Here is a 24,171-nt window from a genome sequence, read left to right on the forward strand (position 1 = left end):
GATGCTAAGAAAACTAAGTGAGGCTCAGGAGAGCCGAGAAAATAGAGGATATTGTGGAAAAGAAATTACATTAGCAGATTGTGGAGCACTTGTGTGCAGGTGAGTGCGAGTGTGCGCGTGTGATGGGGAGCTGCAAGAAAAAGGTAGGTTATGAATTATAAGATATGGTTTCTTTCTGCAGAAGCACAAATTCCGAGCTAATAAGGGATTTGCGGTTTTACAGCGTGCGGCTTGAGTGGAATCTCGTTAAAGAGATTTTATTGCACTGACTTTATAAAGTGCTAAAATTCACACCAAAATGCTCTTGGGTAAATGTAAAGGTAAATCAGCTTAATGTGTTGCTTCCTCTCATCAAAAAAAAACAGCAAAAAGGAAAAAGGGCAACCTTTAGCAACATGTTTTTAAATTATAAGCCTAGTGAGTAAGCTTGCAGTACTACTCATCACCTGTGTGTTATTCACAATCTTTCCTAATCCAAGCATAACTTTATGTTCACACTAACAGTCACCTGTTAGTTTGTGGCTTGTTAATGTGCGACACAGGGCCATGATTTCAATGAATGATTTCAAAGTTAAAGCAACAGTGCAACAAGTGCCATTTGAACTGAAAAAAAAAAAAGGCGCCATATGGATTTAAATGAGCAAGAGCCTGTGAAGGGATAATTATTGCAATAAGTAATACGTTTTAAAACCACGGATAGAGCGCACTGGACAAGCCTTTGGAGGTACAGTAGTGTTATGATCTGGGATTGCTTCAACTAGCTGGGTTTAGGCTCACGTTAACGTTATGTGGCAATAGAATGAAGTCAGCTGATGACCTGAATGTATTGAAAGAGCGGGTCATCACACTAATGCAAAGCAATTTTTTCCTAAATTTCCTGATGTTATGAGCATTATCCTGACTCAGGCTTCAGGAGCAGAAATTAGGTCCTCTGGTAGAGAAATAATTGCACACATGAACTGGCCACCATATTACACACCGTAATCAAAACTAAAAAAAGTCTAACAAAATGTTAGCGTGCACAACCTTTTTTTTTTCTTTCTTTTTAAACCAAGAAGTGTATATTTGAGTTAAGCTCAAGTTGGAATGCTAGACTTGGACCCGTAATATAAAATGCTAGTAATTCTTAGCAAGGATCAAAATGTAAACGAGTTCTTCTGGGTGTATGAGCAATCATTTTACACATGAATCACTCATAATTGGAAGTGTTAAGGATGTATTGGAGATGATGAAAGTTTTTTTTTTTTTTTTTTTAATACCAGGCAGGGTCAATAAAGTAAATAAATACACTGCAGTAACATGACCATAAAATGACTGACAGTTTACTTGTGAGCAACTTGGTAAAATAAAAATAGTTAAAAATTGTGACTAAAATCCATGTAAGAGTGAAAAAAAAATTAACTGATAAGAGACCACGATAATTTAACCACACTGCGCTATTTTACAACATTTTATTCTGTCCCTCTAGTACGTGTGGCGCTCAAACAATGCTATTTTCACTGCATAAGATCCTAGCAAAAAGTTTGTTAAACTGAAACCGTTACACATGAGCGATCATTCTACAGTATGTGCGAAATCAAACACTTTATCCAGCTGTGGCTTCTTTGAGACCATTTCTGTTTACAGAGCAACAATAAACAACACTTTTAGCTGCATTACCTCTGAAATGCCAGGTCCTCGATAATTTCTTGTTTATAGAACTGTTGCATAAAAGCCATCTCACACTGGCAGTTGTGCTGCCATACTGAATTTCGGCACAGATGCGATAACCCGCACCACTCGTGTCGACAGCTGTGCTGATATTTGGTACGGGAGTATGCTTGCTTTACCAAGTGGTATTGCTTGATTAAACCATGATACAAAAGAATTATCCTATGTACCCAGGAGGCCTTAAAATGCCATGCTGCCCAATACAACGCATCAATCTGTACACTTAAAGCATCACAAAAGAAAAGGACACTGAGATTATTGAAAATGATATGCACCTTGATGGCTGAGTCCTTGAAGTCATTGAGATTATCCTGTAGGAATGAACGGAGATGACAGATGAGCTGAAGAAGTTGGCACACAGCAGGAGAAAAGGGTTGGGGAGGAAGGGAGGGGGAGGTTGGCCGGCATTCAACACATCCCCATAGAGACCTTCAAAGACTAGAACTTTGACATGGTTAGTGGAGGAAACACTTGGAGACTAAACTTTGGACTAGATGCGCTTTGAGAACCTGTGTTGTGTGTAACTTGTTTATTTGGTCTAAATAAAGAATACATTCTACTACGTCAGTGGTGTATAGGAACGTGCTAGAAAAGATAACTGACTTGGTTAACATTCTAACATGGAGAAGTGCTACATTACGTGCCCTGGTATGTAAGATATCAGTGAATTTAATGGTTTATGTTAGGTCTTGGTGATTGAGTGCATATGGAATTAGAGTGCATATAGAATTACAACAAGCTCCCTGGTTGCAGATAAGCAGCTCCTTCTGGAAAAGCTTTGCCCATGCTTTTTTTTCCTTCCCTCTCACTATTCAGCTGCTGCTGGTGATGCATCATGTGGTTTTTCCTGGATGACTGGAAGGCCTGTGTGCCTTTTGCAGAAGATGTGAAGATCTGGGGGAGCAGGGGGTAAAAACACTTTCCGTAGCACATCTGGGCCACTTTCTGCCACCAAAGAAGAGAAAAAGAGGAGGAAAAAACAAACAGCTCGAGAGCCAAAGGCTTGGAGGTAAAAAAAAAAAAAAAAAAAAGAAAAAGAAAGCTTGGTCTCGTCTGGAGGATCCAGGATGGATAGGAAGCAGGAGAACACACATACTCCAACGGCACTGGGACGCCAGGGCGCTTTGCCCCGATGCTCTACTCGAGGTATCTTCCAGCATGAGGGTGGGGGGGCGGGGGGAGCCTTCTCTCGTGTCGGTGTTTAAAAAGTGGTGGTCTCGGTTATTTACGTTTACTTTTTCTTGGAGGATTTAACTCTATAGATGAAAAAAGCTGCTCACATAATTAAAAAATTTGAAAAAAAAATCTAAACATTGTCAAAAAAAAAAAAATAAGCTGGAGGGAAATTACAAAAATATAATATATATATTTACAAAAAATGTGACAAAATATTTTCCAAGGCACTTGAGGGCTGTTTTTGCAGAACAGGACATACAAAATGGGAAGCAAAAAATCTGAAGCAACGATTACATTTTTTTTGGCAAGTCCATTGAATTCTATCATCAAAAAATTCTAGGTATTTAAAAAAAATAGATTCTCCAAAGGAAAAAGAAGAAGAAAAAAATAGTCCATGTGATGTACAACTTCTCCCCCTACTGCTCTCCTACTGAACGCTGGGTTCCAGAGGCCTCCCCTGAACTCTGGCATGTGGAGGGATGGGACAAGAGGAAAACGGCCCTCCTCAGGCCATACTAACCTTAACTGCAGAGGAGTGTGAGGGCGAAGAATGTGTGTCGAGCTTTCGTCTTTTTTGCTCTAGTAGAGAAGGAAAAACACAAGTACAAGACATTTAGTTTAAACCTTACTTTTTCAAATCCCACTAGTATACAGAATGCTGGCAACTACTAAAAGATAGACTTTTTTTTTTTTTTACTTTTAAACTTTCGTTCTGTAACTCATTATAAGTTATGTTGGAGGTAAATGTCGGAGGTACGGTCTAAAGATGGAATAACAGCAGGTCTATCTAAAGGGGACACCAATCACACAAATGACACGAAAGCATACACTTTTGTATGCCATTCTCACACAGTTTTCCATAAAGACCACTAGTTTTCCCCCAGTGGAATTCTGTGGCAGACAGATTAAGAATTCTCAATGGAAAAGGTGAGATTACGGGATTTTTCCTGCTCCATTCAAGTGCTAATTTCCTTCCACTTCCCATGACACAGCTCAGGACGCCAACACCAGTGTCACAGTACAAAGCAAGCAGGCCTAAAGCCATCGTAAAGGGTCAAACTAGCCAATGATGCCTGCATGAGACACAAGAGGACATTACCAGCGTCTTTATCAGGCAGACTAATGTGCAATGGACATGCAACAACAGCCTGTGGTCAGTGTTTGCAGACACTATGCTGCACCTGGCCATACATTTAAACCACAACTAGGTGAAAAATTATTGTAAATGATTATCATATTACAAAGGCGATTGTCAAAAAACCCTGTTTGGCTGGGAAACCTCAGGACCTTGCATTTATGTTGGCATGAAAATGTGACAAGTATTCCCGGTAGCCCCTTTAAGCAGAATAGTGCACCGTGACACACCGCAACCATTGTTCGGGAATGTTTTGAGAGCATGCCAAAGAAGTAAAAGTAATAATTCAGGCTCCAAATCCAACAGATCTCAATCGAATCAGGCACCTTTGGGGTTTACTGGACCAACCCAAATCTGACCCTTAAAGACTGACCTTGCAAGACTTAAAGGATCTGCTGGTAATGTATTGGTGCCCAAGACCACAACATACCATACGAGTTCCCGTGGAGAGCTGTTCTGGCAGCACAAAGGCAATTCTTACAATATTAAGCAAGTGGTTCCAATGTTATGGCTGATGGGAGAACACAACCTCATGCAGCAGGAAATGAAGATTGTCTATCTGGGATTTTGATTTGTGGGCACTTTAAAACTCCCCAGTAGAAGAAAGGTTAACATACATTTTATATAGTCTTTGGTGCTCCAAAAATTAAATCAGTCCCACTTTATGTGACTGCATTAGGCTAAACTTACACGGCATCTCCTTTAAACTTTAATGAAGCCGGAATACAAAAGTCACCCAGCCAACGTTAAAAATGAGAATGCTACTCTACAGCCTCCACATCTTTAGACTGTGGGAATAGAACGACTCGTGATAAAATTATCATTCTGAATCATTCCTCAATGTGGGGGGTTGGGGGGAGTGCCTTACCCCGTTCAGACTCGATTCCTTCTGATCTGGGAACAGGGGACTTGAGGGACCCAGCGTTTTTCTCGCCCTTGCTGCTTTCCTTTAGCTTGCCCTCCTTGGCCACATCTCGCTCCTTGGATGACTCTTTGTCTGCAGCCTTGGTGTCACTCTTGTTCTTCTCATCCTTTTTATCATCCTTCCTCTTGTCCTTCTCAGGCTTGACCTTGTCCTTGGAATCACCAGCTTTCTCCTCCTTCTGCTTCTCCTTCCCTCCTGCTTTGGCCTCTGGAGTGCTGGCAGCAGTCTTCTCCTTCTTTTCCTTTTTCTCCTTCACATTCTTGTCGTCCTTCTCTTTGCTTCCTTTGATGCTGTACGAATAAATGTATACACTTTAAGAACTTGGTTTAATATATTAATAATATAATTAGGGATGCACCGAAATGAAAATTCTGGGCCGAAAACGAAACCGAAATTTTTGGATGCACTTGGCCGAAAACCGATACCGAAACCGAAAATGGCTTCATTAAAAACATGTTTAAAATATTTTTTGTTTGTATTAAAAACCTACAAATTAATTAAAATTATTGCAACTTTGCTGTCCTCATCTGAAACTTTGAAGTGCTTCCAAACCGCCGACATACTCCGTGTTTGATGCATAATGACAGCGCGAACGAGACGGGAGGATGGGAGAGGCGTGGCGACAATTTCGGCTTTTATTTTCGGCGCTTTCTTACGTTTCGGCCGAAACCGATAATGCTATTTCGGCCGAAAATTTTCGGCGGCCGAAATTTCGGTGCATCCCTAAATATAATAGATCTACAGTACTATGCAAAAGTTTTGAACCACACCTCATTTCTTCATATTTCGCCAGACTTTCAAGTACTTGAATTTTTTTATGTAGACTTGATAAATAATTCTCTAAGCTTCCTGGAGGACACGTTTTTTTTTTTGTCTCATTTTAAGTCTGGTCCCTGTACCTGACTATGTTCACTAAGAGTTTATTTTTTATTTTTTTATAAACTGTCCTTAACAGTGACGTATGAATCACGCGAGCATAATAACTATTTAACAAGGCATGATCAGGCCCATGATTAGAATTAGTGCTGAAACGATTTCTCGAGTAACTGGATAACAAAAAATTATTGAGGCAAAATCTTCTGCCTCCGAGCTTCTTTTAAAAATTTTTTATAAGCTTGCGTTATATTTTTGTGCAGTTATTTGTTTGGCGTGACATGGCGTGCTTCCGGATGCGAGCCGCCAGTAAACATTGACAAAGAAGCAGGGCTTACATCATCCACAAAGTGGAAGGAGACGCAAACAGTTAGCTGTCTATTGATTTGAGGGAGTGTTCTGTTGCGGGCTGCAAAATGGAAGGGAGCGATAAAAATATCAACGAACCAAAGAAGAAAACTTTTAGTTCTGAAAGTTAAGTTGCACAACTTAGTGTTTTTGCATAATTATTCATTTTAAATGTGTGCCTTAGTTTTTTTTGTTTTTTTTCACACTTAGTCATTTGAAATACCTTTTTTTTTTGCATCTGAGAAAAGGCTTAAAAATAAGAATGTATGGCACTGTAATGCACGTAATTCAGTCAGCTTTAAGCTATTCCTTGTATTGTGAATAATGACTGTTTATTTTTTATTAAATGCTGTATGCATTTAAAAAATAAAAGTTGTTTTTTTTTCTAAAAGAAAAACATTTCATCTTTGTTTTTTAATTTTTTTTTTCATTGCTGTTTAATTAATAAAAGTACATTTTATCAGATTACTCGATTAAATTTTTGGTAGAATACTCGATTACCAACATATTCGATAGGTACAGCCCTAATTAGAATTCTGGTGATGCCGAATGTTGAGGGGTCGGAACAGACAAAAGGGGGAAATTAAAGTGTATCTTTAGGTACTGTACAGCCTGTCACAGTAAAAAAGTTGTTCCCGTTTCTTAAGCTTAATTTACATAATTAAATATATGATATAATTGAGAATTCAGAATTGATATAAAGAAATGACAGGTAGGTCGAGACTTTTTTTGTAGTGAAGTACAACTCTTGGTAATCTTGGGTTCCGAGAAACCCATTTCCTTAAATTTCCTAAAACATCATCAGACTAAAAAACAAAAACTAAATTAAAACCTCTACACACTTCAAACTAAATCATGATTTTATGGGCAAAGCAGGCTAGTAATCGAGTAAACGGTCATTACAAAATGTTACACAATGCCTTAATATTTTCTGAATGATGGTTTTAAACCATATAAATCCCAGAGCAGCTCCTTCGCACTAAGGTGAATTACACTCTAGTATCTGATAATGGCACTGTCTCTGATCTCAGCAAAATAGACTAAAGCCCGTAGAAACCATTACAAACTCATTCCATTCCCACTGGTCCTGAATGGGCCTTAATGGTGACCTTTCTTTCCAGCTCCCTGTGTGCGACACCTTTGATGTCTTCTTTCAAAATGATGCGTTATATATTCAATTTAAAAGGCTTTTCACAATTGTTCGGATGTCGTAACAACCGTATCGCGCCTTGATAGCTCTTCTGAAAGGACTTCTTTGAGCAATAGCTCAATTTAATAGAACAGTAAGCAGATTCTAGCCTGGGACACTGTTCAAATTTGATTATGTAGTTCATAAGAAAGGTAGGCTTTGATAAAAGATTGATTTATTTGGCAAGTAGTTTGAAATAATAAGCTTGTGCTAAACTTCCTTGCCTTGGGGATGAACCTTTTAATAACATTATCCACGAGATGAGAGCAGTGCATCATTCTGCAGTGCTCTGAGCTGGGGTTTGTACTGCAGGTGAATGCCTCCGTGTGTATGAGCGCATGTGTGTGTGCGCGCGAACATGTTGAGATTTTCTCCTGACTGTACCTGTTGGGTGTGCTGCTCCCGTTGCTGCTGCTCGCTTTATTCGCCGTGGTTGGGTTTTTGCAGGCCGTTTTCTGAGCCACCTGAGATTTGTCCTTAGATTTGTCTGAAAATATCAAATATACAGTGCGTTCTTGAAAATGAAACCAAATGACAGCTTCCATTACCGGACACATGATTTACTGCAGGTCATCGGACAAATGCTTCAAAAAAGCATAAGTTCATGAAGCCTTTTTGCTGGAGGTTTAAATATTTTTCTTGTAAATTAATAAACACAAGCAGAGGAAATTGCAAGACTGTCAAAAATCTACTAAAATTTGTACAATAATTTCATTTCTGTGTAGAGACATTAATGACAAAAGGGTCATAGTTAGGTGAACCATAGGTTGTGAAAGAAAAGCATAATACAACAGACAAAATGTAACCTCAAGGAATTAAGACCTTACTGACCATTAAGAATAATTTAATGACAGTAATTACTATCTTTTACCTCTTTCACCCAACACAGTGAAATAAACGATAATTAGTAAAAGTCCACAACAATAATAACTATCTTGGGGAGATTATTGTGTATCATAATTAAGTTAACTGTAATTCTTTAAGGATGTTAACACTTTCACTGTATTAAAGCCCTATAAATGACAAACTATCCACATGGCATTTGAGGCGTTCTGTCAGGGTATATAGCGATGCAGCCTCAAATCCATATACATAACTTTATACATTTTCACTGTTTAATTTGCTGTCACATTAACACCTTGTCCTTGGGTATACGATTTATAATCTACACATGAACAGACTCTGAACAGTTAATCAGTAAATAAATGTATGCGATGATGTGACACGGAGAAAAAAAACATCAAAAACAAAATCACAATTTATTTGTATTGATGGCAAAACTAATGACTGGAGTCTGTGCTGTAGGGCTGAACTCAAAGATCAACATCTTATATAATCATATTGATGCTCACGCGGATAATTTAATCATGGTGATATGCATATCCACAAAATTAACAGGTAAACATCTGTATCTCTGTATCTGAGCAAAAATACTCATTAAGGAATAATGGAAAAGTTACAGCTTTATGTTGTAATTGGTTTTCCTAATTAAAAAGCTACATGTTGATCTCTTCCGATAATAAATAAATAACAGACTCTGTTCACTCGTTCAATCTGTGCACTTGTTTGTGCCCATTAACATAAAAATGTAAAAATTACTTTGGTTTTTATTTATAAGCCGATAAATGTTAATGTCCTTGTGAAACGGAAGGGCCTCCAGTACACATACAGAAGATTTGTGAAATTTTTTTGGACCCCACAACATTTCAACACAGAACATACCCGTGTCCTCGGCAGCTCCCTCCTCATTCTTTCCAGTGCTGGCAGAGACAGGGGTGGCAGTGCCAGGCTTGCTGGAGCTGCCTGGGCCGTTCTGCAGAGCGCCAGGGTTGGCTGTGCTCGCAGGCTCCTTGTAGTGGAACTCGTTCTCAGGGACCATGTGAGCTTTCCTGCTTTTCAACTGGCCAGAGTAGCTGCAAGTCACATACATGGTTAAAACTCACAGAGCCACACTGAGGTGCAGAGTCAAACATCATCTACAGCACTAATCGATGTGACATTATCAACAAGAAGAAATGCAGGAGCACCCCAATTTAGAGTTCAGCAGCATATTACTTGCTGGACGCTTGAAAACGATTGAATGTATTCGCTTAGTGCTTGTAATGTAGATTTCCACTTTCTTGTTGATTGTGTACATCTATACGAGTGCAAAAAGATCAATATTGCCCTCCACCTGGTTAGATTACAAGTCACACGTGTGGAATAAACAAGCTGAATATCATTTATCACTTGAATTAACCCACAGACAAGGCTTGAGCATTTAAAACCCTCAGGAGTGAAAATTCCCTAACTCGGTTAGAGGAAATCACTTCCTCATTAACCTCAAATGGCACAAACCCATCAACAAATGTCAGATTCAACTCTTACAAACACTCTCGGTTATGTGACCTGTATTAAGGCGCAATCCAGAAAGGTAAAGGCGTAGTTTAGCAATTTAGCTGGTAATGCTAGTGAAAATAAAGCATCCTGAATGGTTCTTTACCAACGTGTTGTACCAAATTGTGTCTTACAGGTACTGTATTTAGCTTGACGCTATTCTTAAAACCTCCTACCACGAAGATATGTTTTGGAGACTGGATAAGAGCCAATGCTGAAATGTAATCAAAAGCGAAACCTAAAGTGGACTGGAGAAAATAAAAACCTTGTTTTAACTGATAAGAACATATTTAACGTGACGGGACAGGCTGAGGTGAATTAATGGACTTCATTATGCTCCAATGTGGAAAGCTCTTAAAGCAAAGCTGACCTCATCATTCTTGCCCATTGACTGGATTAACGAAGCTAAAATCTAAGCTTCTGGATAGAAGAAAAAGTAAAAGCGAAAAGTGTTATGCCTCACTCCATTTAGTGAACTGCTCATTAAGCAGAGAAGATTACCCTTCACTCCAGACTCCAGGTTTCATCAATAAGACAATTCTGTACCATACAAAGTATTCAAGTCCTGCCTCAAAAAAAAAAAAAAAAAAAAAAAAATCTAAACTATAGTGTGGGAAGGAAGGGGGGAAAGGCAAACAGCTGGAAAATCTTGATACAATTTTCTGAACCTTAACCCGTTAACACCACCTGTTAAACCACAAACAAAAAAAATGAACTACTGCAGAAAAGGTACAGGCCGAATGTCAGGCCGTCAGAATGCAAGGTACCCCATGGCTAAAGCATAGAGGTCAGGCCTCTTCTCCTTCTCCTCCTGGCAGATCTTGTGCACTCTGCACTCAAGTGCCTGGCCCAGATTCAGCACTTTTGGGTAGAACGGCAGGATCTTGGTCAGCACAATGAGGATGTTGCGAATATGAGTGTACTCTCCCGTCTCCAGACAGTGCACTGAAGCCTAGAACAACACAGAACACAAAATAAGCGTTTAATTAAAGAGTCTCATATGATGATTGGATAAGGCCTCTTATTTAGGTAACTTTCAGGCTGCGTATCGTGCGCTCTACTCTGTCTCCAAGGCGTTCTTTTGGATTTAGATGAGATTATTGGAAAGGCTAGTGAAGAGCACCAAACTCATCGTTTTTATGAAACCATTGCGATACAACGTTTTGCTTGGCGACATGCTGCATTATCATGCCGGAAGTAGCCATCAAAAGATGGGCCATGAAGAGATGCACACAGTCTGCACCATAATTCGATCACAGCAGGTTCAGAACTGCCGCTCACTAGATGCTTTCCTCTTTATTGCATCATTTTGAGACTGTTGTGGGGCAAACCTCAGAAATCAGCAGTTAGCATGCCATAATCAAAGCTACAATTAATTTTTTTTAATATTCTTATGTTTGATGTGGACATTACCTGCGGCTGGTGCCGCTTATCTGCATGATTTTATGCAGTGCACTCCTGCTTATGAATGGATATGATATATGATTTTGTGCTAAAGAACTGGTGTTTCTAATAAAGTAATTGGTGTAAATATTGCACTTAAAAAAAATGCCCAAAAGGCTTTGCTGGATATAAAACAAGAGGCATCAGCTTGCATGACAATCAAATTAGATCCAAGTCGAACGATCTTGTGGTGCATACATGCTTTATGTCCGTAGGTGGCTTTATAATATCCCACTTAATCAGCCAGCAATAACAGTTCTTTTGGATCTGATTTTCTTTTTTCTCCTCCTCTAACAGGCTTTTAGTGAGAGACAGAACAGGACCCATACCAACATCTTTGACAGGTTCTTCTAAAAACATTATAGTCATTATATTGATATATATCTACAGATATAAACACACAAAAATAACTGACCACAGTATGTAGCAACAAGTTTTTAACAAAAGACAACATTAGTTGTTAGATTACAGGTCATGAAAACTCCAGGTAAATCCAGTTTAATGTAATGTAAGGGAAAAACATTTGGATTTCCATGAATAATTAAAAGTCTTAAATTGAATCATTACTGCAAGGATTAATATATTTTAGGTGCAAGAAATTTTTTAAATTGAATTGACAACCATGTTGGTAGATGCCCACCCATAGTCGTTACTTAGAAGTGTAAAATTATTAACTTGAATCAGGCAAAGAAAACAACTAATGAGATCACAGGATGGGGACAGCAGTGTGACCATAAAAAAAGCCACTTGTTAATGAGACTAAAAAAAAGGACTTAATTCCAAGCAAAAAGCTTAGAATTTTGAGCAATGAAAAAAGGTCAAGTGGTCTGATAATTCAAGATTTACCCTATTCCAAAGTAATGGGTTTATCAGCCTAAGAAGTTAAGCGCCTAAAATGATGCACTCATCATGCGTAGTGGCCACTGTATAAGCCTCTGAAGGCAGTGTTATGGAATAAAATGAATTAGAATAAAATGAAGTCAGCTGACGACCTGAATGTCCAGGTTACCCCTTCGTTTTGGCCAGGCAGCAGAGTAAAGAATAATTAAACAAAAACACTAAGAGCGTACAGTTTTAGCCAACATTTTCATGTTTCAAAGAAAACAAATTACATCTATAATGAAGAAAAGCTCATATTGTTAGTTATAATAGAAACCTGTTGCCTTCTCAAATCTGATGAGCTAACCTGCACTATTTTCTCTACACATTTATAACATCAGCTTGGACAGCCCTTTAGTCCTCTGTACCGCTATCACACATATCATTAAAGATGCATTAAAAAGTTTTAAACAGTCACACAGTGATGCTTTTTTTCTTTTTCTTCAAAGAGCCTTGAATGTCAGTGTTAATAACTGTCAAGGGTAAAAGTCTTTGCAGTTTCTCAGAACGAGGACAAGTTGCCATTTTAGGTCTTCTTAATTTCAAGATGGGGGAAAAACACGAGTTGGTGAAGGCACAACAGTTTATAGATGCTAAGTAATAAGACGAACAAATTTTATATGCCCAGCAAAAGACGTAACAAAGTGTAATTTGAGTCAATACATAGCAAGTTAAATAATGTAATGATTGTAGTAATGGTTGGCAAGTCAGAATGAAACCGTACAGAATGTCTCTAATTATGCCTATATTTGCTGTTGTTTTTAAGTACCTAATATTGTATAAATGAAAACAGTTACCCTAAAGATATTTTAAAACCTATAGTGACTTAGCTAACTACATTTACCAAAATAAAATAAACTCAATTCTTCCAAACTGGACTAGAAAAGTGTATATTAAAAATACAGTTACATGCCAAAGGACTGGATACACAGCTTTAAGATGATTTCTTAAAAGGAAAAAAAGGAACTAACTTTAGTGAGCTTGTAATGCCATTTGTGCACGACATGTCTGAAGTTCTCATAGTCGAGTTGGTCCGCCTTATTTCCTCCGTCAAAGCCACTGGCTCGGAAAATGGTTAGGAACCCTGGGTAATTGCCACACTCCTGGCAAAGGAAGCACAGTGACAAGCACACGGCATTTGAATGTGCAGTTCTAAAACAGAAGGTTACTCATACCAATACTAGCAACAAGAATAAAAATGGTTTTCTATTAAAATAAGAGGTTCTGCACCTTCTCGTAAATGGCTTTATCGCTGTGCCATCGTGTCACTGTCTCCAGCATGCAGCACAAAAAACGCCCATAACGCCGAGACTCGTTCTCCGTGCAGCTCGCCACAGTGTAGATGATATCAGAAAACACCTAAAGAGGAAAGAGGGAAAAACAACACAAAAGGATCAGTAGGAACAGGGAGAAAGAAAGTTTAGGAAAAGGTTGTGAACATGCTGCAAGACACACATCTCCAGCATCACCCTAAACAGGCCTTTTTTTTTATTTATTTATTTTTTTTTTTTTTTTTTTTACACACGCCGCTGCCTTAATGCACATTATCAAACACTTGGCACAATTAGGCCCAGCAGGAGATTGCCATTTACACACAAACAAACCACAGTAAGACTGCTGGCTTTGGCTCTTGTCCTTCCCAACGCTTTCCAAACAGCTATTCATTATACATGTGCTTGCTTCTTTCCAAAAAAAAAAAAAAAAAAAGAAGAAAAAGAAGACATCTGCTTAAGCGCTAAAAGTTTGAAAGACTCACGCGATCGTAACAAAGTAGTGTACAGAAGTTCTGTGTTTTCTGTTGGTGCACTAGCTCAACAAAACGGGCGCAGTAGACGGCATCAATGGCTGAAAAGACGCAGCGTGGGAAGAGACAGAGCTGAAGGAATTTGGTGATGGTCTCGTTCTTGGTGGATTCTGCAAAAAGGGAACAAAAAAAAGAGTACAAGGACAGGAACACATTGATAAAATCTTAACAGTTAATAATAGGTCATGTCTGTAAACTTTTTAAAAAAAAAAAAAAAAAAAAAAAAAAGGAATAATAATAATGATAATAGAAGCCAAGTGTGTATAAGTTCACAGTCTCTCTTGGAAATGAAAGAAGGTGTTCTTTTCATGAAATGCTGCTCCCTTTTTCCTTCAAAAATGACTTTTCTGATTAGAGTTTACCAAAGAGTTCTATTTTAACTTCATCAGTCCACAGCACTTGTTTCCAAAACGCATCAGGCTTCTGTAGATGTTCTGTTGCATACTTGACGTTGGATTTTAGGGTGGGGACACAGGTGAGATTTTCTTTTGCCAACTCTTCCATGAAGGTCTTGTGGAACGGTGCAGCACCACTCCTGAGTCTGCTAAATCTTTCTGCAGATCTCATCTTGACCTCCACAGTTTCCCTGAACTGCCATCTCTCAATTACATTTCTTATGGTGAAAACTGCAAGCTGACAACACTTTGCTATCTTCTTGTAGCCCTTTTCTGCATTGTGGGCATCAATAACTTTCATTTTCAGAGTCAAAGTACTGTATTTGTAAAGCTTCGAAATTGGCATTTACTAATGACAGCTGTTGCCAAGCATCAGATCTAACAAGCTGATTAAGGTCTGAAACCTTGTAAAAAGAATCTGAAACTCTGGAACTTCTAAACTTTTGCACAGTGCAATAATAATGGCTTGATTTTTATTATTTTTTTGTTCAATTCATTGCATAAGAAGTAACTATGCATTAATGTTTGCTGACAAAGCAGTACTCCAAACTTCACTTTCTCAATGCAGGACAATACATTTTCGACTACTTCGTTTGTACTTTTAAGAAAAAGGTACCCAATGATTGTCAGCAATTTTTGGTGCTTCTAGGATAGTTTTTTAAGAAATGTTAGCACTAAACTAACCAACCACACAAATAAAATAAAACGCTTGTTTAAATACAATAGAAAAAATATCTTGCACTATGAGAAATGAGGAAATCATCAGGAGAAAATGATCTTGAACTGACTGTTTAGCAGAGCCCTATGGGATGAGACCGCATGATGCGTGGAGAAAATAGAGGAGTGAAATACTTACTGGCAAGTAACCAGTTGTCCTTTTCCAGCTTGAGGCGGTGCAGAACCCTCTGCACATGCTCCAGCTGCTTCTTCTCCTCCTCCAGGAGCTTGTCCTGCAGCGCCGTACACCGTTCCTTCTCCTTCTTCTTCTTGTTTAGCGGCTTTTTTCAAAGGAAAAAAAAAAATCACAGTTTGCTTCCTGGAAGATATACATCTTAAAAACTGCTACTTCTGTCAAAATCATCATCCAATGTTGTAATGTTTATCAAACAAAAGTTTGAGAGGTTTGGTATGACCAGGAACTTTTAGGCCTTGTTCACACAGGCGTTAAGTTTTTGGATAAACGAAAGTCATCACCGGAGCACCCAGTACTGTAAATCATAAGCAGACCGTCGATTCAGCTCCACTTAATTTTTAGTCACTGCACTTTTCCGTTCGATTGAATTCAATAGCACTAATGTTTACCATCTGATTAGTTTAAAGCAGATGTATTTAAGGGTTTTAAAGCATATGAAGTGCCAAAACTAATAAGTTTTAGTTTTAAATCTAATAAGCATTTAAATGCTGTGTTGATTAAATTCAGATGACCAGGACAGACATGTGCAAAACCCAAATGTACACGAATAAGTTGCCTTCTCCAGACTAGAGTCCAGATGTAGCTGTTTGCCTCCCATCACTAAATGCTCTGAACTATAAAAAGAACGACATGAGGTAATGACTGAAAATTTATCTCCATCGTCATTCTTAGATCTTAACAATCTGGCCAAAGTACATAGATTTAGAATACAGGCTGACAAACTAATGCAGAATTGCAGTACACATCGAATCGGCACATAGATATTGTGATAATCCTGTATCAGGTGGTACCTGGTGATTCCCATCCTTACTAATGGAGCCACAAAAGTAATAACATTAGGTTCAGCTGACGCTTACCAAAAAAGAAAGTTTATTTTGAAGCAATACGTTACTCCAATTAGCATTTATAAAGTGACCCGAGCAGGTTTTGGTGTGTTTTGATGGCACGAAGTTTGCTCTGTTGACACGTACAAGCTCCAGCAATCGCCATTTCGCTGTTTTGAGCTCTTACTGGGATTTGTTATGATAGATGGAATTTAAAAAAGTACGGCTTTGCATCGCTGTTTGATTTACAGTGCTACACGTGTTTAGCAGAACGAAAATTTATTTATTAGAGCAAACATCGCAATATTTATTTTTGTTAGTGGTATGGATCTCATGACCTAAAAGATGGTGAACTAAAAAACATGGACTATCTATAAAATTCAGAACAAATTTTAAATGTCATTTATGAAAGCAGAATTTTTGCAATTAATCCTTAAAAATGCAATAAATTAAAGGAAAGTGGAAATTTTGCAACCAATTCTCAATTAAAAAAAAGAAAGAATGGTTAAATAAAAAAATAAGTTCTTTCAAAAGCAAGAATATGGGAGGAAAAATGAAGAGAGTTAAGAAGAGCAGAATTTATAACGACCAGGACTTCGAGTAATATCCTTATATGCACCTCAATTTTGATTCAAGACAGACTTTTATTTATTATTATTCAACAAGAAACAGCAACTAGGTCGTACTTCATTTTGCATTACTGTTATCTTGACAATAAATCAAACTAGAATAAATGTAATTTGTAAATGTTAGCTCATCTGTAATCATAATTTGCTATAAAACCTTTTTATGCTCGTCTGTCTTGAATGCAGCATGATCTGCATTTTGCTTGTCTTTTGTATAATAGCATACAGCCATAAATCCTAAAAAACATGTTAATCTTAATTAAAGCTGTCTCCTACCATCTCTGTGTTCTCATCAATGGCCCTGATCTGCATCTTGAGCTTGTTGACCTCGCGGTCGTAGGCGTTGTGGGGGACAGACAGGTCGTACATAGTGAGCGACCAGAAGGTGGCGTAGAACTGCGGACGCAGGTCGTCCCACACGCGAGGTATGTGGAGTGAGATGACGGCTTCGTGAACGGGCGCCATCACCTGCTCGCACGCCGCAATGTACTTGTGGACCTTCTGCTGCTGACGGTTTCCTTTCTCCGTCTTTTTCAGCTCATCGTACTTGGCCTGTAAGGGAAAGCGTAATGATTAGCCCATTCAGGAGCAAAAACCAGTAAGCGATAGAACGATGGCCGTGTCGGTGGAGTAAAACCATAGTGGGCATGGCTCCCGGACCAAGGCCAGAGACTGAGCTCTGCTTGGCAACGAGCCGGAATAAATCAGTGGCACTAAGCGGCTCTGTGCTACACAGCTGGATCCGGGGATTTAAATCTGTGGCACTTTTATGAAAAAGCATGCATCAGGAACCATGGTAAAATGAAACGCTGACAATGTGCATCAACGTAGATACGGAGAGCGTTGCATAGGGAATGCACTGAGGCAAATCTTGTTAAGCAAAGGGAGGGGGGTTCAGGGGGAGCGTGTACACATTTATAGCATTTTTTCCCTACTTTTTTTGTTTATTACTGCAGCTTTAGTATCTTTGTTTGGTTTACACAGAATAGACAAAAATCAGTTTGTGTATAAATATTTAAAATATTACAACGAGACATTAATTAAGATGATCATGTAATCTATCCTTTATTCTGTTAAATGAACAAGTTTATGCAACTCACCATAATCTGATGGGCGTACATTGGGCGTGACAAGAAGAAAGCGGCATCATGGGGAGTGTGGAACTGGTTGCAAAGAACATCAATGGAAGGAACCCTCTTGATGTAATCCTCCGTGCTCAGGTTGGACGCTAAAAAGCCGCCAAATTGCACCAGCGTGTCGTGACACTGGAGGTAAGAGAACAAGAAAATGGACCGTTCCTCATTAGACTAGGCTGTCCCGACAGTTCCTGGGCAAATTCTCTTCCTAAATCCTCATGTTGCTTATTTATTTGTGGAACTGCACCTAGCTTTATTAAAGCCATTCATCACCAGAAGCCCCCATCCCCCCCAAGGAAATCAATGCAATGGCCAGTAAAGCAATTTAATGGGGCAAAGAGGAGCGGGAAAAACATTCCTAAGTAGCACAGGGAAAGGGAAGAAGAAGAAGAACAAAAAACCACACACTAAAAGGCAATGAAGAACTCTGGGTCAGATGCTGCTTAGAAATTGCAGCACTTATTATTTTCAATAAATGTCAGAACTGATTTTTTTATTTTATTAATTATGGTTCCAGGCACTGACTGTGCATTGATTATGAATGTTTTCCTTGTGGTGGGTTTTTCCCACAGTCAAAAAACATGCATGTATAGAGAATAAACAAACACATGAATGTTTAAAACCTTTTTGAAATAAATGTACACCATGTATACACTTTCTACTAGATTTTGAAACGTAGCTGTAAAGGGTCGTGTTTATTCACCCACAAGAGCATAAAAAAAAGTCATGCCTTGTTGGCTGAGTGAAAAGGTGTTTGGTGGGGTTAAGGTCATGGCTCTCGGGGTCTTCAACACAAACCTTTGTAGTTCGGGTCTTTACATAGCTCACATTGTGCACAGAGGCATTAAAATGCAGAAACAGGTTTTGGGCTCCTTAGTTCTAGTTATGGAAAATCTTGTGCTTGTAACATTCTATAGAAGGCTCACAAACAAATGGATAGTCAGGAGCCCACATACTTTTGGCCATAGTACGTGTCTAGTAAACTGATTAGGAAAGCATGGCAGAGCAAAAGCGGCACAGACTTGGTATAAATAAACTCAGATTGTTCTGAGAAAAAAATAATCATGAAAATGTGTGGCTTTAATGGATGGCTTTACTAAACCCTAAACATCTGCACAGCCAACTGCTGATAACTGCAACTCAAGTACAATGAACACACCGAGTATTTTTCCTCTGCTTAAACGAGGTAGCTAAAGTGTCAGAACTCTAATTAGCCCTTTGAACCTGTGAACTGATCTTAAATTTCAGCTACTAATGAGTCAGGAACAGATCCAGGACCTGACAGATGGGAGAAGTAGCCTTAGTCAGAGAGCAGCCACAGAAACAAACATCAAAGGAGTCTGCTGATTGGTTTGGGCCTCACTTTTTATATCTATAATCGTTTCAGAGCGGCGTGGCTCCTCTTGGGAATCTGAAGCTGCAACTTTTCTGTGTCCTTTCTCACTTCACTTGTAGGATTCGATACACGTTAATGTCTTTGGCAAGTCTGAGGTGCGATGTTGCAGTGAATGTTGAAAGCAAGAAGAAAGGACAAAGCTGTTTTTCAACAGTGGGAAAGTCTTACACGTGATTTATCCTTCAGCGCATTTTAGAGGTAGTTGTAGAACACATGATGTAAGGAGATCATGAGGATTAATTGTGGCAGTATTACCCTTTAAAAAAAAAAAAAAAAAAAAAAAAAAACAGCTTACATTTCCAGTGACATTGGGAATGAGATTTGAAAATCGGGGGATGAAAATAATTTGGTGCATGCAGTTATTGCTCAACATGTCAGAAATGTAGATCACAAGCTCACAAAGAAAAAAAAAAAGCCTTTATCATGTTCTAATGACTTTAGCTTTATAAATCGCCTGCCCCAACACCACGCCTTTATCAAACTTATTATTTCTATCCAGGCGGAAGCATTCCTAGTTACACAGTATTCTTAACATCTTTGATGTTATAGCAACAACTGGGAAAGGACAAATGACTTGTGCATTCATTTAAAACTTAAAGCATGGAATTTCTGACTAGTGAAAAAAACAAAAACAAACACCTCCTTAACCAATTTCTATTTTGCAATTAGTGAAGATTGACAAGTGAAGGCTGCTTGCTGTATAAACAGTACACAAAGTTAAATAAAAGTAAGATCAACTGACATCTAAACACATTTGCTGGTTTGCAATCTATAATGAAGAGTTTGCTTTTTTTTTATTTTGTTTTGTTTTTGTTGGAGGGAAATGTCCATCACTTGCTGCCCAGCTCGCTTTTGACAAAAAATTGATGACTCTTCCAAGGAAGACATGTGTTGCCTGCCCACTGCTACTTTAAAAAAGGGTGAAATGCTTCCTTATAAAATGTTCTGAGTATGCTTGTTCAATTCCCATGAATGGTTGTAGGAGGAGTTACGGGTGAGGAAAAGCAGGATGCCGACAGATGATGATAATGCGAGACAATGGATAGTGATGATCCCTACAGTATGCACAGCGAAACAGCTAGTCTACATTATTAAACATCACCTATACAAGCCAGTTCACCATGACCCTATGTTTATACGTTATACATAAAATATAGCAATAACACCCTGCACTGCTTGTTATTGAGGAGAATGAGTTCAGCAAGGTAGCGAACCAGAGTATCAGAGCGCATACAGCTGTAATCTACTACAACGAATGAAAGGCCCACATTATTTGGTATTACAGTGTAAAAACAGCTAGTGTAGACATGTGCTTCCTAATAAAGGTTTTGTGAAGAGTGGGTCAATTTCCCATGAATGGTTTTGGGTGGAGTTGCAGACAGCTGAGTTGACCATACCCATTTTGTTCTAACATGACAGCAAAAGTTGATAAAAAATGATCAGGAAACAGGATATTTACACAATAAATGTGTAAATATTTACCCCAGCGCCATATTGCGAAAATCCCCAAGAACCTTTTTATACCTTCTCATATTGTATGTCAACATACATCTAATTTAAGTATACATTAGCATCAGTAATGCATGTAAATATGTTCATACATCCTTATTCAGAAAATAAATGGGGCTTCGTTTGTTCATTGAGAGGAACTGCTTCATAAACACCATTCATCCAGATCACAACTTGTGGTGCCTACCAAGTACGTAAAAATAAAACTTAGCTACACAAACTACTAATTCCGTGCTCTTTTTTGATAACAGCGCAAGCAGTTTTTTTTTTTTGTCTCTCAAAGTGCCAAAGGGGGCTTTATGCATAAATCATGCAATCACATTTCAAAGTGCATTCAATGGCTTAGATGAGATGAGTCGATCAATCTCGACGGGGCATTGCGGGGAGGCCTGACGCGTTTCGGCTAATTGTAATGAGGCACACGCAACTTCCTGCTCAGAGAGAGAAAAACAAGTCCAAATTATTAATTAAACCGCTTCCCTGCCGGGGTCATGGGAAAAAGCGTGTTGCACATTCACACCGCGGGCAATTATTCCCACAACTCTACGATGTGAGGGTGCATTTGCTAAAAGCTCTAATTTGTGACATTCAGAGAGGGGTGTAAAGAAAAAAAAGGAGGAGAAAAAAAAAGAAGGAGAAAAAAAAAAAAAAGATATATACACTCGACAGACAGGATCACTCTGTATGCCTGCGCAAAATGGAGTTGATGATGTTGAGTTTTTAGCACCATCTGCTGTGAATTGTGGCAGGCCTTGAAAAACGTAGAGGAAATGAACAGTGCGTTGGCAAACCCAGCAAGTAATTGAGCTGTGCAGCTGGGTAACAAGAGAGGCAAACTGTGGGGTTGAACGCACGCGTGTGTGATTTTATATGAAACGCTTTTAACAAACTCCCTGCGAAAACCTCAGGGTTAGGAAAACAGAGAAGTCAGAGTGTCTGGAATATTGGTGCGTACCTGATCGTAGAGCTTGCCCACTAGTTTAAGGTGTTTCTCCCCTCCCTCGGAGAACACAACGCCGTTCCTTTGCTGAGCCATCAGCAAGCAAAGAGGAAGAGCCAACTCATGATCCAGCAGCGCATCCTTCAGTCGCTGCGATGACTTCTTTGTATTCCTGATCTGCCCAAAGTATCCTCCCTACTCAAAAACACACAAAATTAGGTCATCAAGGTATTCAACGTTATATCACAAAAACTATAAGTTGAGATTTTGGCTTCTCAATAAAAAATTTCCTCTCACCTCTGGTCAAAAGCTTACTAAAATTATATTGTCGAGAACAGGACATAAGCACAGCATGTGCTATTAACCTACGATAATGCAGATCAGGACCAGCCATTACTTTACATAAAGCAGCTGCTACTTTTTTGGAAGATTTTGCACAGTTTTTTTTCCCCCTCGGGGCCAATTTCCACCCACAGTGGTTCTGAAGATGACGGCAGCGGAGATAACAAGGAACGAAAACTAGAGGGTTCCAGCACTTAATGCGTGCATGTTTGTTTCAAACTATTCCAAAAATAGACTACTTGTTAAAGCATTAAAAACATTTAAACACAGCAGTGTCAGATGTTTTCAATGTTCAGTCTGATGGATGTAATTAAGAAACAAATGTAAGTGAAAACAGTTAGACGAGTTTCATAGATTTGTTAAAAAAAACTGCAATAAGGGTGCTTAAAAACGCTAATTGTTCATATTAAAGATAATTAGTCTGACTGAAATCAGTTTTGCATGCCGTATTATAAATTTTTTTTTGCTGCCACCAAAATAGAGGAACACTCAATCTTAACATTATGACAGATTTATGGGTTTGCTTGAATTGAAAATTAATCCAAAAAAAAAAAATATCTAGTCATGTAGTTGGTATCACTGACTCATCAATGCAACTGCACAAAAGTAAAACCTTTCCAATGTAGACTGAGATATAGCTTCAAAAGACTAGACGGTGACTCAGGATTACTGCACCTCTGCTTTAAGCTGCTCTCCTCCGGTCATGGCCTCCAGCTGCTCCGCTGTCATTTCGTCTGTGATCTCGATTCCGGCCATCTTCTGTACCACCTCCTTCAGAATCAGCAGGTCAAAGCTGGAGAGAAGAGAACAAAGACACACCGAGGGATTAGGATCCCTGAAAGCATTGCTTAAAAAAAAAAAAAAAAAAAAGGGAAAGCTTTTTAAAGTCCAAGCAACTGGAGTACAAAGGAGAAAATGACTTGAAAATGGGGCACCCAAATGCTGACCCAGGTCAGTTAGGAGAGAATTAAGGACTGAAATTAGTTCAGTGTAAGAGTAGACTGGTAGAAAACCCAAAAATCAGCGCTTCTGGACAAACCTCAGCCTATCAGGGTAAACAAATGTAATGCTGTTTAAAATACACACATACAAACACAAAATATAAAAAATAAAATATTTCCGCTTTACACGTGCGCACACACGTGGTCAAAGTGTCATGGTACATGTGCTGGTTGTTGAGTATACGAGTGACGTGCACTGAGACAATCAACAATACTGCTCGTATTTCAAGACCTCGCTCGTTTACCGAGTAAAAAATTACTTACTGTATTTGCACACACATACACTATAACTTTCAGAGGCTTATTTAAAAACAATAAAAAACCACCAAAAAAAAATGCATACCTCTTTCCTGCCTTCAGCTGATTGGTCACATACTGGAGCAAACCTCCCAACTCGATAGGGTACTTCCGGAAAACTGCTCCACAAAGGCTGGCAAGACCTATAAAATGCAGTTTAAGAGAGTTAAATTACTGAGAGAAACATACATATTCATATTACATACACCCATACATCGTGTTTTCCACAAGTCAGAAGTATACTCAAAGTGGGAGCCAGCAGAACGGGATGTCATTATTTGGCAGCACAAAATTCGTCTACTACTTACTGCAAGTTCTACCCTGGCTACACACGCTCCATCGACCCATATGTGAAGGGTAAGAAAAAAGAAAGAAAAAAAACAACACTTTTTGGTGTACAAACATGGTACTGTTTGTCAGAGCATGCAGCCCTTTAAAACCCAGAGCATTTTTTGCATTACCAAAAATATATATGAGGCGTCAGGATTGTGTAATATAGAGTGAAATCCTTTTTTTTTTTTTCAGCTCAACTTAGCAATTTGATTTAACTGAATTTTATTTCATTTCAACCAAGTATAAATATATGACTAAGCAAAAAATGTAAAACATGGTTCACATAGACAAAGAAATAGTACAGATTCATAGGATCATGTATTTAAAGGTTTTTTTTCTCTCGTTTCTGTGACCAAAAAAAATAATATACGAGCATTTTGGTAGTCCTTTTTTTTTCTTTTTTTTTTTTTAAAGAAGAGTCCGTTCACCGTGCGAAACAGTTTCTCTGCAGATCATAGGAACATCCTTCTTATTTCTTTACCAGCAGCTAGCGTTTGCTGCATTTACTGGCTTCTTAGTACACCGCTCTCATGATAGCAGACTAAACACGGACAGAGGCAGTAGAGTGAGAGGGAACTGTCCGCTACTAGATAATCAATTG

At 38.7% G+C, this 24,171-nt stretch overlaps 1 protein-coding gene across 6 annotated transcripts in view; it reads right to left on the minus strand.

Moving 5' to 3' along the window:
* thoc2 (THO complex 2) overlaps window positions 1-24,171 on the minus strand; it is an 89,086-nt gene that overhangs the window by 13,635 nt on the left and 51,280 nt on the right. For 4 of the 6 annotated variants that reach the window (XM_053505269.1, XM_053505268.1, XM_053505267.1 and 1 more), the window contains exons 19-33: window positions 23,284-23,380; window positions 22,615-22,732; window positions 21,613-21,792; window positions 17,717-17,881; window positions 16,893-17,168; window positions 15,110-15,251; window positions 13,811-13,968; window positions 13,285-13,413; window positions 13,026-13,157; window positions 10,500-10,684; window positions 9,079-9,269; window positions 7,741-7,843; window positions 4,890-5,236; window positions 3,407-3,465; window positions 1,986-2,021 (exon numbers count right to left, since the gene is read on the minus strand). In XM_053505269.1, coding sequence (XP_053361244.1) covers window positions 1,986-2,021; window positions 3,407-3,465; window positions 4,890-5,236; window positions 7,741-7,843; window positions 9,079-9,269; window positions 10,500-10,684; window positions 13,026-13,157; window positions 13,285-13,413; window positions 13,811-13,968; window positions 15,110-15,251; window positions 16,893-17,168; window positions 17,717-17,881; window positions 21,613-21,792; window positions 22,615-22,732; window positions 23,284-23,380 — 2,318 coding nt within the window. Of the gene's footprint in view, window positions 1-1,985; window positions 2,022-2,443; window positions 3,466-4,889; window positions 5,237-7,740; window positions 7,844-9,078; window positions 9,270-10,499; window positions 10,685-13,025; window positions 13,158-13,284; window positions 13,414-13,810; window positions 13,969-15,109; window positions 15,252-16,892; window positions 17,169-17,716; window positions 17,882-21,612; window positions 21,793-22,614; window positions 22,733-23,283; window positions 23,381-24,171 lie in introns of all 6 variants that reach the window. The other 2 variants (XR_008361195.1, XR_008361194.1) reach the window with 1 other exon arrangement.

This window comes from Clarias gariepinus, chromosome 10 (assembly GCF_024256425.1).
Source record: "Clarias gariepinus isolate MV-2021 ecotype Netherlands chromosome 10, CGAR_prim_01v2, whole genome shotgun sequence".
Lineage (NCBI taxonomy): Eukaryota > Metazoa > Chordata > Actinopteri > Siluriformes > Clariidae > Clarias > Clarias gariepinus.